General features: G+C 43.7%; 1 protein-coding gene across 1 annotated transcript; it reads right to left on the reverse strand.

Moving 5' to 3' along the window:
- Positions 8,146-13,748, reverse strand: LOC8067340 (type I inositol polyphosphate 5-phosphatase 8). Its single transcript, XM_002440428.2, has 9 exons — positions 13,535-13,748; positions 12,929-13,002; positions 12,679-12,763; positions 12,460-12,528; positions 11,900-12,017; positions 11,177-11,293; positions 9,417-10,157; positions 9,000-9,311; positions 8,146-8,886 (listed from the first exon to the last, which is right to left on the reverse strand). The coding sequence occupies exons 2-9, from the start codon at positions 12,962-12,964 to the stop codon at positions 8,733-8,735; spliced, it is 1,632 nt and encodes a 543-aa protein (XP_002440473.1). The 5' UTR covers positions 12,965-13,002; positions 13,535-13,748; the 3' UTR covers positions 8,146-8,732.

Here is a 14,964-nt window from a genome sequence, read left to right on the forward strand (position 1 = left end):
CAAATTTTTAGTAAAGAATACTAACAAGTATAAATGTTAACAAAAGAATACTAACAAGATTTATTATGACGTCTCATTTCATTTATAATAACTTTTGCTTGAATTCGTTTACTACTTGTTGAAGCGAAAGTTAATTCTGGCAAAAGTAAAAGAATACTAACATTTATACTTGTTAGTATAAGTTATTAGATTTATTATGACATATAGTTTCATGATGTCCCTCAATTTGATATTATAAATGCTCTTATTTCTCTTCATAAACTTAACAGAGCTGAAAATACTTTAGAGTCTTTTTTTTATGTACTATGGGAGGTAGTAGTATTTCCTTCTTTTCGTCGTATGGTATACACGGAGCGAGAGAGCCAGTGAAGAGGGATCCTGCTCTAAACTACTAGTAGTATTTAAGTCACTTCGTCGTGTATGCTACAATTAGCATAATAATATCCCAGCGCATCTTCTTCCGTTGCCCGGTCAGTCGGTCGTCAGTGCCATCAGAACTCGGCAAAGCCAACAACACAAGAAAAGTATCCCGTATCCCTTCACTAATTCCGGCTGTCACGGACAAGCAAAGCAAGCCATATTTGCTAATGCTAGCTACTAGATCGTCAGGCAGTCAGGCCATATATATGACTGCATGCTTAATTATTTTTGGTGTCAGATACCAAAACACGGCAAAGCCAAGACCTTGTTTAGTTGCAAATTTTTTTTGCAAAATGAATAGTATAACATTTTTTTTTATACATATGACAAATATTGTCCAGTCAGATACTAATAAGGTTCAAAAGATTCATTTCGCAAATTACAGACTATGTAATAGTTATTTTTAATCTATATTTAATGCTCTACGTATGCTCCGTATGATTCGGTATCATAGGGAATTTTGAATTTTTTTTTGAAAAGTAAACACAAGTCGGCCAACACAAGGCAATAGATCAGCTACTAGATCAGGCAGTCAGTCGTGTCAGTCGCACGTCAATCGCGGATGGATCGATCCATCCATGTGGGCATGCATGTGGCAGACTGATCGCCAAGCCATGCGTGCATCAGCGTCACCCTTCCCTGGTGACGAGGGAGAAACAAGTTGGAACGGAACGGGTCCCTTCCGGCCAGTGGCGAATCCAGCTCGAGAAGTGACCTAGTGCGGACTTATACTATAAAATTTTGGCAAACTAATGTCAATATAGGCCGTGTTTAGTTCCTCGATCAACAAATTTTGCGACACTGTAGCACTTTTCATTTGTTTGTGGTAATTATTGTCCAACCATAGACTAATTAGGCTCAAAAGATTTGTCTCGTCAATTTCGACCAAACTGTGCAATTAGTTTTTATTTTTATTTATATTTAATATTCCATACATATGTCTAAAGATTTGATGTGACGAGGAATCTTGAAAAATTTTGGGTTTTGTGGTGAAAGTAAACAAGGCCATAAGCTAACAAATTTCATAAGTTGCTTTGGCAACATAATAATTTGACTAATATTAAAGTTTTCAGCATATATTTTCCACATCAAAATTAGAGAAGTTTGTTCCTTAAATTAAGAGAAGCCATACATACTAATACTAATAGTTCTAAACTGACTTTACCAAATCTTCGATGTCCTTAATCAAATTTTAAACAATTAACTATGTGAAAAAGGCAAATAAAAAATGAAGATACCTGCAGCCCGACGCAGGTTCTTAGGTTCCGCAAGTTTGTGAATTAGCGAGAGAGACGACCAGAAAGTCAGAAGTCGAGAATAGCGAGAAATGTGAGAAAAGCCGATCATATTCTTATTGTATTACGTGGGCTGTGATTTTCTATATGGGCTGAACCATATATGATGGTCAAAAACGTCTAAGTTGTCTTCAACCTCCGTTGGATACTCTAGGAGTCTCTTTTTATTTTGCACTAATGTCTAAAATTTACATAGAGTGTCAGATCAGCCTCAAAAGGACCTAGAGCGGCCGCCCTGGCTCGCCTAGAGCGGCGGCCCTGGCTCGCCTGGATCTGCCTATGCTTCCGGCCCTCCCTCCCTTCCCTACGTACGTGTTGAAAGTTTGGTACTAGCGTCTCCATGGATAGCCACCGACTTTAGTTATGGCCTTGTTTAGTTTTGAAAAATTTTACAAAAATTTTAATTTTTTTGTCACATCGAATCTTCCAGCACATATATAAAGTAATAAATATAGACTTAGAAAATAACTAATTGCATAGTTTGTCTGTAATTTGCAGATAGATCTTTTAAACCTAGTTAGTCTATGATTAAATAATATTTGTCAAATACAAATGAAAGTGTTACCGTGTATATTTTATAAAAAAATTACAACTAAATGAGGCCTATATTTAACCACTCGTCTGCTGACTGCAGCACTATTATAACAACTGTTTTCTATTTATACCTATTCTTCCCACAATTAATTAGGCCAGTCTCAGTGAGAGTTTTATATGAGTTTTATTCACGTTAAATAGATTGTCTTATAGCTATTTTTGATGACATAACAGTGTATTTATGTATTTAAGAAAAAAAGAGAAGAAATAAGTTTTATTTAGATAAAACTCTCTTGACACGATTACTGACTCTTTGAGTCTTGGAATTAAATGATTATGAAATTATGAACTGATTTATATTTCTAATAATGTTTGGCCTAATCCTTGTGCAAAACAACTTTGTTTTTGAGTACCAAGGGAGTATCCTTTTAAAGTCTTGTTTTATGTTTGGGAAGTAACAGCAGGATTTCCATCTTTCGTCGTATATACGGAGCAGGAGAGCAGGTGTCTTCTTCCGTCGGTTGCCGGGTCAGTCAGTCAGTGCCATCAAGAATTCAAGATACGGCAAAGCCAACAAGTCAAGAAAAGTACCCGTCTCCCTTCATTAACTAATTCCGGTTATCACGGACAAGCAAGAAAGCCACATAAGTAGTATATATATTAGAAACAAATATAGTAGTACTTAGACACTTAGTACTTATTTTTGGTATCTGATATCAACACACGGCAAAGCCAACACAAGGCAACTGTCTAAGTTTGACTAAGGGCTGGTTTAGTTCCGAATATTTTTTGAATTTTAATACTGTAGCATTTTCATTTATATTTGATAATTATTATCTAATTATAGACTAAGTAGATTTAAAAGATTCATCTCGTAAAAGACAATAAAATGTGTAATTAGTTTTTATTTTTGTCTATATTTAGTGCTCCATGCATGTGCCACAAGACTCGATGTGATGAGAAATATTAAAAAGTTTGTGGATTTTGGGGTGATCTAAACAAGACCCAAATTTATTTTGATGGCCGGTGTCTTCACCCTTTAGGCCTTGTTTAGATGCGAAAAGATTTTGGATTTCGCTACTGTAACATTTTTGTTTGTTTGTGGTAAATATTATCCAATCATGGACTAACTAGGATTAAAAAATTCGTCTTGCGATTTACAGATAAACTGTACAATTAGTTTTTATTTTTATCTATATTTAATGGTTTGTTTATGTGCCGAAAAATTCGATGTGACAGAGAATCTTGAAAATTTTTGGTTTTTGGGTAAAAGCCTTAGTCGGTCGTGTCGGTCGCACGTCAATCGCGGATCCATCGATCGACGATCGATCCATCCATCCATGTAGGTTTGCCAGCTGACTGCACCACTGGCACAGTCCGCTCGACACTTATCTAAAAAGTTATGATTAATAATTTTTTTGGTTAATTTAATATAAAAAACATTGCTGTCTATTAGATAAAAAGTAAAAATTATACCGCTTTTCCACGTGTAGAACTGTTCTTTACCCTGTTAGGCCGGCAATATGCACTCGTTAGTCGTCCTCTCCTCTAGAAGCACACAAGTATGCCTCTTTCTTGGTACAGAGAGCAGAGAGCGTTGTCATGAGCACCATCATAAAGATCTAATCTAAACTATAATATAGTTTAGATTTAGAGTTTAGGGTTTAGGGTACAATTCTAATTGAAGTAAGTCAGTCTAGTCTAGGATAATAAAAAAACCAGGCGCGGCTTTGCCGCGCCAACACTGGAGCAACCAGCTGGCAGGATAACTAAATGATGAAAGTATTGAGCCCTTAGATGTGGCTTGGAGATTAGGAACAACGAGTATATAAATTTATGCTTCCCTAAAAACGTGTTAAACTATGCAACAACACAGTAAGGTGATAATGTTGACTAAACTTGGTGAGAACAAACGCACCTCGCCTTACTGTTGACTAATCTTGGTGAGAAGAAATGCACCAATATGGAGTACGATTGGTGAGTCATTTCCACCTTGGCATCTTTGTCGAGTACTCTGGTACATAAATTTTGTAAGGTACCTAGGACATGTGAGAGTTTAAAGAAATGTACAGCTAAGAGAAGGAAGGCAGACATGATGTCTGATTGATTTTGGAATATAATCCTTGATTGGAGAACTTAACAGTGACAGTTTTAATTTTTTTTTAAATTTTAGAGTAAACTAAACAAGGCCTAAGTCAATCTAGTCTAGAATACAACTAGAAAACTTGCGCGGCGTTGCCGCGCCACCTTGAGCTTGCCCAGTGGGAAGCCATTGAGGTAACCTAGTGGAGACCTTGTATGTTGTGGTGGAAACTACAAATTGTCTCTGTGAAGAGATCAACATATTCAGTTTTAGCACTATTGAATAACATTCAGGCTGAATGATAACAGAAAACGTTATATACAAGTAAGAGCATAAAAAGCTCAAAACATTTGTTTTAGAAAATGTGGTCGATATATATGAGTATAAAACAAAAGTGTGCTACTATTGACGAAGTGCAGTTTGCTAATGGTCAGATATAACAACCGTATCCGTATCTTGAAAAGGTTTCGGATGTTCAAACCTCATATCATCAGAACATTGTTTCAGAAATTGAGCTCATCTAAACATTTGATGTACCCTGATATCGGTCTCTAAACATTGACTTAAAATGATATTTGTTTTAGTGAACTTGATTTCATTGACTCAACTAAGATCAAAAACTACAGTGAAAATTGTTTTCAGTCAGCCTGATATTATTGATTGAATCAAAGCAGCAGCTCAGCATGGCTGGAATTGTTCGCCAATGGGCAAATTATGCACTTCTGCCGCGTTTAGGAGTGACAGGCACGGGGGGGGGGGGGGGGGGGGGCTCGTCAAGGCAGACGATGGTGGCCAGTCAAGCTGAGGAGCCACGCGTAGGGTGCCAGGTGCCATAACCCCTGCCACTGGTGCTGCGCAAAGGTCTTTGTGCGAGAGCCCTGCGCAGGGGCAGGCATCCATGGTTGTCGGGTGGTTGTGACAAAGGAAATTAAAAATAGAGATCAGATCGCTCCATGTGATCAAAATCTGATATCAAGACTAAACTTTTTAGTTTGTTAAATCTCAGAAAAAAAATTGGCTGCTACAACAAATCAAAGAAAGTCATTGAGAACTAAACAACTTCAACTGTGATATTTGTGGTGAGTTCAATGAACTTGAAAGAGTGATAGTCATATATTTTAGTATTTACACTTTACACACAAGTCATCTAGTCTCGGAATTAAGAAGCTTAAATTTTTATGAGGTGAATGATACATTTACAGAAACTTTCTTTCTAGATTGGAGTAAAATTTAACTTTAAATATAATAGGACTACTTAATTCATTGTTTGCTTGAAGGAACCAGATGTCACATGTTAGTAACTGTATCCAAACTCTATGTCAAAAAAAGGCACTATAAACTTGGAAGAGGGTACACAGGTCCTATGGATTTTTTCCAGAATTAATCATGCACAGCATACCAATCCGTTCTAATGCAGCTATCTAGCTTCAGCTCTTTCACTCTGTTTTCAAAAACAACATTACTCGGCTTTTATTGAAACGAGATTAAGCAACATCTAGATAACAGGAATTCTAAGCTACTAGGGAGGCTAGTCAAAACGGCAGACCGAAATAGTGAAGATAATGCATAACAGCACCACATGATATATAAATTGTGAGCTAAGGGCAAACTTCAAATTTTATAGTCCAATCAACATAGGTTTACAAAGCCTCCACTAAACCTAGAAATCCAATTCATAGCTCCATTGCGTTGTACTCCCTCCGTCTCTAAATACTGCTATTTCCAGGAGAAAATTTTATCCACAAATAATGCTATTTCTACTAGCATACTCGGTCCACCAGCCCATTTAATTTCTCCTCGGAACATCCGTGGTCCACCAGCCCATTTAATTTCTTATAGAGAGTAGTATTTTGGCGCATGGTAATTGTTTGAGTCGGTTTAGTTGACATTAAATGCAGCTCGCTGAAACCAGAGAACCATGGCTTAACGTACATGATTAAATGGTGGAACCCAAATTAATTGAGTGTAAAATGGTCTTTTGTTTGCCACACTAATATGTCTGAAAACTGCTAGAAATAGCAGTATTTGGAGACGGAGGGAGTAGTCGAAACAGAGGCCGAGGCTGGAGAACCCCAGATCATGATAGCCATAGGTACAGTACTACATGTGGTCCTCTGTCAAACTATTCAATAGGACATAATGCAAAGATAGTATTTAATGTCTATAAAAATTTAATATTTTTCACAGTATAAGGCAACTAAAGCATATGAATCATTATAACGCAAAGATGGTTGTGCATATGCATTTCTCCAGGTAAGGCCACGTCACAACGGATCCAATAAAATTGGTGTTGCCACCACATCACAACAGATCCAATAAAATAGGTGTTGCAATTTGTAGAGCCCTAGAAAATTTATTTCCATTTATCAAATTTTGCACATTATAATAAATAAAGAAACTCTAGCTCGAGTACATATGCAAACATATTTTCCATGGGTAGAGAATTAAGTTATGGATCTAAAAAGATCAATTTCACACTCTTTGGATCTATGATTATTTTCCTAGGATTTACACAAGCTTCTGCATAGATTAGTACAAATGTGCACATTCTTATTAGCTTGTACTGTTCATCTTTTGGATAGGACGAAGGAACAAATCTGCCGTACATCCACATCAAGAAGCCTAGTTCGAAGGGTGCGTCCGGCTCGCAGCGCCGCACTGCTAGCCTGCCTGCGGCATCCGCTTGACCCGCCATTGGCGCCTTTTGTTGCCTACAGCGCGGCCTGGGGACACCGCGCCGGAGTCGTCGTGGGAGGGGGTCGCAGCTCCTGTGCCCGCACCTCCCGCCTGCTTTGAGGTGGCCCGTGGCCGGCACCCCCGCTCGTGCGCAGGGTCGCCGAGGCCGCTTGGGCCGCCATTGGCTCCGAGAACGCCACGCCCGCACCCCGCTCGCGCCGGGAGGAGGGAGGTTCGGGAGTCGAGGGCGAGGGGAGCAAGGATCGGCCCGCGAAGGTTCGTGTTGGTTCGGGTCGATGATAAAGCGGGTACGATATGTGACCGATCCATAATCGGACGGACCAGTTCACTTGCTCGCCCGATCCGACGGCTTGCGGCTTAACGGGCGACGTGGCCCTATCCGTTAGCCCGCTTTTGGTGCAAGAATCGTATTTAAAAGATTCCGTCTCCCACGCAGGCACACGGCCACAGTGACCGATTCGATCCACAGGAACCAATGGGCCCAAGTGATAGGATCGGGCCCGCCTTGAAATGCAACAGTACAAAAAAGCAAGCCTGCAATGCTAGGGACAGGCTTCAAACATGGGCCAACTCTGCATCACATGAACTGTATCTACAGTCTGATGTACTCACTTGTATGCAACAGTACAACTGTATGTGTTGCTGCCGAGTTCGGCACGATGCGGCGTCCACACTTGGACAGCAGAGCAGAGGACTCAATCACAGCATTATTAGCTTTAATGATTCGATTTTGATTTTGATTTTGAAGCTAATGTTTCCTTAAAAACATTTTTCAAACAAAAACTCCCCAACACACATCTCCATCTATATCTTACGAGGATTGTAACGGCATCATCGATTGCGTGCCTAGGTACTACTCCAGTTGGATGGGCTTGTTTGGATGGACTGAAAAATTAACTAATTTCTATTCCAGTCTATTGCAATATACATGAGTTTTATTCGTATTAAATAGATTGCTATATAGACATTTTTATAACATGACAGTGTATTTAAAAAACTCTTTTAGCACAATTATCAACTTTCTATGAGTCTTGATATTAAATGCTTTTTAAAACCGTAGAATAAAACTCTTCATTGAGAGTGTGTGTTTCATCCTAGTTTAATTTCATTTTGTATAACGTGGCCATAAAATTTCAACTCCAGTCTATTACAATATACATGTATGAGGACGTTAAGTTTTCCATTGACAACATATGATGGTAGCTAGAAGCTAGCTGCTGCTCATTCAAATCGAAACACGCAGCCGTCCAACCTTTGTAAAATTTGCATGTGCAGCTGCAGCGGCGGCTTAATTCCGATGCCAGAGGATGACGGATGACAAAATTAAAAACATCTCTACACAACAGTGGGTAGATCGAGCAAAGGAAATTAATTAGTAATTAAAAAATCCAATGACCGCCATCTCCTACATGCAGCCCTACCAACATTGAGCCTGAAAAAGCTTGCGCTTGCGCGTTCCCAGGAGAATGTCGTCCTCTTCCAGCCTCACCGGCCGGAGTGCCTGCCGGCTGCCGGCTGCCCAATGCAGGCTCGACGATAGATGCGTCGCCCAATGGCAGCTCGCTAGCTAGCTAGCCAAATCATCATCCCTCATCTGCATGCATGCATGCGTGCTTTATCCTTTCGGGGCCTTGCTGCATGGCCGTCGCGTCGCGGTGCCAGTGTCATCGCGGAGCGAGAACGCAAAGCTCCGTCTCGTGCCATCAGAACCTGGACGAGTGCGCCGGCGCCGGCTTGTCGCTGCCAACGCGCGTGGAGAAGAGAGCGGCGACTGGCCGGTGGTCCGAGAAGCGTGACTCGCCGCGCGCGTACCACTGCTGCTCAATCCCCTCGCCGCGCCACAGGATGCGGTCGCACCTGCGGCCATGCATGTCAACAACCACCATTCATGTCAGTAGATGCCGGCGAGGCGAAATTACATATTCAGTAGCTAGGACCGTCGTCGGAGTAATTATTTTAGTACTACTTACCATGCCGGCGTGCGCTTCTTCTTCCTCTCCCGGGACCGTGAGCCGTCGGCGGCGGCGCCGGTGGAGGCGGAGGAGTCGGCGACGCTCATCATGGCGTATGCGTCGGAGCCGGCCACGTACTTGTACGTGGGCGGGAACGCGATGCGGCCTTCCTCCCAGCCGGCGAACACGCGTCCGGCCTTCTGCTCCGCCCGCAGCTGGTCCCGCTCCAGCAGCGCCGCCCACTCGTGCCGCTCCACCAGCTCCCGCGTGACATCGTCTTCTCGCTCCAGCAGCAGCCGGTAGTTGAGGTCGCCCAGCCATATCACCTTGCTGCCAATGGCACGTTCCCGTCGGTCAGTAATGGCGCGTCGACGACGACGACGTCCGTCCGTCCGTGCATCATCGGGAGGTCTAGGCCTAGCTTTAGCTACTTACTCGTGCTCCAAGATGGTCGTCACCGGCGACGCCGCCGCCGCCCTGAACGGCGAGTCCCGCTCCCGCGGGGCGAACCTCGTCCGCCTCAGGATCTCGGCCACGTCGCCGTTGCGCCGCGCGCCGTCACCGTCCCTGTCGCCGGACGCGAGGTGCGTGCACACGAAGCACAGCGACGACGCGCCGCCGCGGAGCGTGAGGCTGACGGACACGGAGCCCTTGTTGCCCATGTAGCCCATGACGCCCCTGCCGACGCACGACGCCCTGACGCCGGCGACGTAGGGGAGGAGGTCGGCGCGGACCCACACGCACAGCAGGATGCCCACCATCTGCTTGCTGGCCGCTAGCCGGTAGCGGTATCGTTCGCCACGGTGCCGCCGGCGGGCCGCCGGCTCCTCCTCGCTGCTCGACTCCGGGGTTGACGACGACGTGGACGGCTCGCTGCCGGCGTCGTCCTCGTCGTCGTCGTCGTCAGGCTCCGACGACGCGGTGCTCAGCCTGCTGCGGTTGTCGTCCTCCGCTGCCGCCAGCAGGTCCGAGAAGCTCACCCGGCTGGCTTTCTGGAGCAGGTGGATGTCCGACGGAGACCTGTGGCTTCTGCTGCTTGACGACGAGGAGGTGGTGGCGGCGTCGGATGCAGGGCCGTTCAGCGCTCGCCGGATGAGGTCCAGCCACTTGCGCGCCGGGGCCTTGTCCTCGGCGCCGAGCACGTTGCCGGCGTTCAGCGGCACGATCTCCTGAAACCTGTGTTTGCGACATGCATGATTAACCAATGGAATTGAGGCCAACAAGAGCCTAACATGCAGTTTGCAGACACGGTAGGACTTTGACTGTAAAAACAGGTTAAACCAACTGGATCATGGTTACTGCTGGGTGCTGTCACACGACATAATTTTACCCTTCTGTTTATGCTGCTCTCCAGGTAAGGTACTGCAATTGGCGGGAAAAGAAGAAACCAAAACCAATTGAGTACAAAATTATACTACCATTTCCTATGTCTACTACTACCAGGAGTGAGTACGTACTACAGCCTACAGCACTCATAGCTTCTGAAAGGGAAAATGGGGAAATGCCGGAGTAATCATCATGATTAATAGCTTCAGACACTAGTAATTTGCAGCACTGAAATCCATGACCATGACCATGACGTACCACTACTCATAATTGCAGGCACCGCCAAGCATGCGGTTTAGTGCACTTTACACTGAGGCCTTGTTTAGTTTGCAAAAATTTTCAAGATTCCCCGTCACATCGAATCTTTGGTCGTATGTATGGAGCATTAAATATAAACGAAAATAAAAACTAATTGTACAGTTTACCTGTAATTTGTGAGATGAATCTTTTGAGCTTAGTTACTTCGTGACTGGACAATGTTTATCAAATAAAAACGAAAATGCTACAGCAGCCAAAAAACACACTTTTTGCGAACTGAACAAGGCCTGAAATCCACACAAAAGGGCTGCCAACTCCTATGCCAGGAACACTCTGGTTTTCATGATTACCAAGAGTGGAGCTTCCTGACAAAGCAGAAATTAGCTCTGAAACGGGGGCTAAATTACCATTCCTGGCTCTGCCAGTGTTCAGTAATCGCTAGCAACCTTGAGAGTTTCAGACTAGCAATATCATTTGCTTTTGTCCGTGAAGAAAGTTTCAGAGATGATGAATAGGCTGCCAAGTGTTGACTGCCGAGGAGTTCACAAGAACTACTGAACATATTACTACATGTTTAAAGATGACAAACATTGTTTTATACAGATACGTACCCGAGGACGTAGATGTGAGGAGAGGAGGAATGAGGGCCGTCGTCGGTGAGCCAGTCCGAGAGATCCAACCCTCCGTGCGGAGCTCGCCCTCCTACGTTCCATGTCCCAACGAACATCCTGAAGGAAAAGAATGCAGCAGCTACAGTTACTGACAATTCCTTCATTTCATTCATCTATAACACATACTACAACAGCATTGGATTAGTTACGGTTTAGTTTCTACGAAATATTCTGATAGCTAGCACCATCATTAGGCATAGCTACGAGAGATTATTATTATACAATCGCCTACGTCTGCAACCGCCGGTTCTAGGAATAGGAGACTAGCAGGGAAAAAAAAACAGGGAAGGCTCAGCCCAGCGGCAGAGGTCGGCAGTCCCAAAGTATTCCCTTCAGCGATGTTCAGAAAACAATAAAACATAGCATCCCGTAGTATATTATAGTAGTTAGTTACATTCATAACCACCAATTCGAACGAAATCGTTTAAGCTCAGCAGGATTTGACTCACGAGCATCAGCTGGATTGGTTGACTCACGGCTGTGTCTTGTCGACATGATATGACAGCAAGAATTCAACAATGAAACATAAAACACATAACGAAACAGATAGAGTCGCTGTACGTGGTTTTTGCTGCTCTGAACTTTGTTATATAAATAAACCGAGGTCGGCTGCAGATAGAAAAAACGGTGGTTCCCATGGCGAGAGACGTAAGCCACGCTCACCTGAGTTCCTTGGGAGGCCGCCACGTCGAGCTCGGCGCCGCCGGGGAGCCATACCGGGGGCGGGGAAGAGGCGGCAGCCGCAGGTTGTCAGGAGAGCTCTCCTCCACCAGCCAGCCACCTGGATCGGAGTACAGTACAGGTACAGCAGCAGTCGACGTGCATGGGCAGGAGACAAAACAAAACCATGAGGAATATATAAATATATACATATATACATACAATAAGGAATGGAATGGTTAAAAACCAATCTGTTTACATGCATCTATTTTTCTTGGTAACTAATAAGAAAGAGAGAGATTGCAACCACTGAACAGTAAAAGCATAGCAGCAGCTCAGCTACTCTGCATGTACTAGTAGTACTCTGTAAAGGTCATTGTACTTGAAAGAACAGTGTATGTGTCGTCTCTTTCGTCGCTTGCGTGGTTTTTTCAACACAGCGAGAGAAGACAAAGGATGCTTGCTTGGTGAAAAGTCGCTTGCTTTTTCAACACAGCGAGAGAGAAAGGGTGTTTGCAACAGCTTGCTTGGTGAAAAAGTTGCAATGTACAGTAGTACTCTACCTGACAGGTCCTCTCTGTCGGAGCAGCTCTTCCTCCTCCTCCTCATCGTCGCTCCTCCAAAGCTCTCATCTGCTCAAGCAAGCAGCCAAGCACATAGCAGTCTTTGTCATCATCATCAGATCAGAGGCTGTCAAAGCTTGGAGGGGAAAAGGAGAACTGAAACGAGATCCTCATCCTAGAGATGAGAGGAGGATGATAGGAGGTTTTCAGTAGACTTACCGATGATGCAGTCGGAGTGGAACTCTGAGTCCTTGAGGTTGAGCCATTTCTTCACCACTGTCTTGGCCTTTGGCCACGACGACGACTGCACCAAAGAACAGGAGACGGAAGATCGATCTCGGTTAAAACTCAAAAGGCATCCTATCAATTCCTGCTGACTGGCTTTGTTTACAGATTCATAAAAGAAGAAAGTTTTGACAAAAAAAAAAAAACTAGATGAAAGTTGGTCCTGCACTCCAGGTCGACCAACCTTTGACATTGTCGGATGATTCCTTGTCGTCCTCATGGCTTCCAGCTGAACTGTTCTCTCCTCTGTCTTCTTGTCTGTCAAAAAAGGTCATGTGATCAGATAGACCGGCCGGAACAAGAATATATAACAGCAAAGCAGGCATAAAGGGAGGTAATAAGCTAGCTACTGAATCTCAAGTAATGTAATGTAAGGTATTGATGATGAGACTGACTGAACGCGAGGAAGCTGCTGGCTAGTGCGGCTGCGACCTGCCGAACTGGGAGAGTAGTAAACTAGGCGCAACAGGCAGGGGGAAGTGGAGGAGAAACGGCCGGGAGCAGAAAAATAAGAGCTGATGGAGTGGGCGGTGAAGCACATGCGCCAACAATCTGTTTGGCAAGAGCATTCAAATCTGCTCGCAGTTTCTTTTTTTTTCTTTCTGAAGAATCAATTAACAGTCGACAGATCGACAGAGTCGTTAATCAGAAATGGAGCATGGATCTGAACAGGATCGAAAGAAAACAGGGGCTGCCTCTCTGGGTTCGCCAAGAAAGAAAGGAAGAAAGGAAGAAAGAAAGAATGGAGGACGGACGGGAAGCTGATGACAGTGCGGGAGCATGTACTCACCTCGACGTACAGTCCGTCGTCTGTGCGGTGGAAACCGGCCGGCGGGGAGGAGATCGACGCTGCGGCGGGCGGAGATGGGGAATGAAGAAGGCGACGGCGACGGCGACGAGAGGGGAAACCGCTCCGGGTCGGGAGCGGTTGCTGCTAGTAGTAGCAGTAGTAGTAAACTGATGGATGGAATGGAAGACAAGAGCAGAGAGCAGAGAGGCGAGGAGTAGCCAAGCGTGGCGTCGTGGGGCTGGACGCTGCCTTTTATAGGTGTGCCGTCCGTGCGACCTGCCAAATGGCCGCAGCAGCTCCGGCCGTTGGTCACGCTCACGGTCCACACACACACAAACATGATTGTAGGCCCCACATGTTGCATTTTGTGATATAGCATGTGGAAAACTAGGAAAATCTCGTCCCATAAACCTAAACTGACCTGACCCGACCTATGAAAATTCCAACTGACTGACCTACATCGAAAAATCCAACTGAGGGCATGTTCAGTTCCCATAGAATTCAAAATGTAAAATATCAACTACTTTGACGTGATGAAATATAAAATACTAAATTTTTCAAGGTGTTCCATCCAAAATGCATAATTTATTGTTCTCGTGAGAGCCTCTTGAGACTCTTTTTCGATTTTTTTTTGTTTCTTGTTGCCAAATTCTAAAATGGAGAATAACCACTCTTTTACCAAAAATTTTGCGTAATGTTTAGTTTCATTTTGTAAAATGATAGACCAAAACCTTTTTTTTTTGGAAAAAAGAAAACTAAACACCCCCTGATTTGTACTCGCTGCTTCACTTTCTGACTCCATATCAGCAAAAACCTAAAAAAAAAACATTGTATGCTACTAGTAAAAAGGCCAAGCCCAATTAACACACATGCTTGACTTAAAGCAACGATTTAAGGTTGGACTCAGTCTAAAAGCTACTCGAGCTTGCAAAGCTTCATTCACTTCTTTGAAAGCCTAATTCCGCCACATGGTGTGTGAATGCATTTTCTATCACACGCTAGCGATAAATGATGAGATGTGCATGGTTCGTGGGTCTTCGGAAGGGGTGGAGCCTCATGGAGGTGATAATAGACTCCTATCCCCCTTTGATCAGTTGATCTCAAAGAAAATTTTAGTGCCTGTACCCATCCATAAATCTCCAAACTCTCCTATCCCATCAATCTCTCTTGAGAAGCTCCCGTTATAGGAAATTTTGGGCCTTGTTTAGTTTCCAAAAAATTTTACAAAATCTTTTAGATTCCCCGTCACATCGAATCTTTAGACGCATGTATGAAGTATTAAATATGGATCAAAATAAAAACTAATTACACAGTTTGGTCGAAATTAACGAGACGAATCTTTTGAGCCTAGTAAGTCTATGATTAGATAATTTTTGTCAAATACAAACGAAAGTGCTACAATGTCGATTTTGCAGAATTTTTTGGAACTA

Source organism: Sorghum bicolor, chromosome 9 (genome assembly GCF_000003195.3).
Source record: "Sorghum bicolor cultivar BTx623 chromosome 9, Sorghum_bicolor_NCBIv3, whole genome shotgun sequence".
Lineage (NCBI taxonomy): Eukaryota > Viridiplantae > Streptophyta > Magnoliopsida > Poales > Poaceae > Sorghum > Sorghum bicolor.

Excerpts from the sequence above, each read along its gene's own strand:
- LOC8067340 (XM_002440428.2), bottom strand. The coding sequence starts at position 12,964 with ATGAGGACGACAAGGAATCATCCGACAATGTCAAAG. Across the intron at positions 12,764-12,928 it reads ATCATCCGACAATGTCAAAG|TCGTCGTCGTGGCCAAAGGC; the intron begins GTTGGTCGACCT and ends TCTTTGGTGCAG. Across the intron at positions 12,018-12,459 it reads CGACAGAGAGGACCTGTCAG|GTGGCTGGCTGGTGGAGGAG; the intron begins GTAGAGTACTAC and ends ACTCCGATCCAG.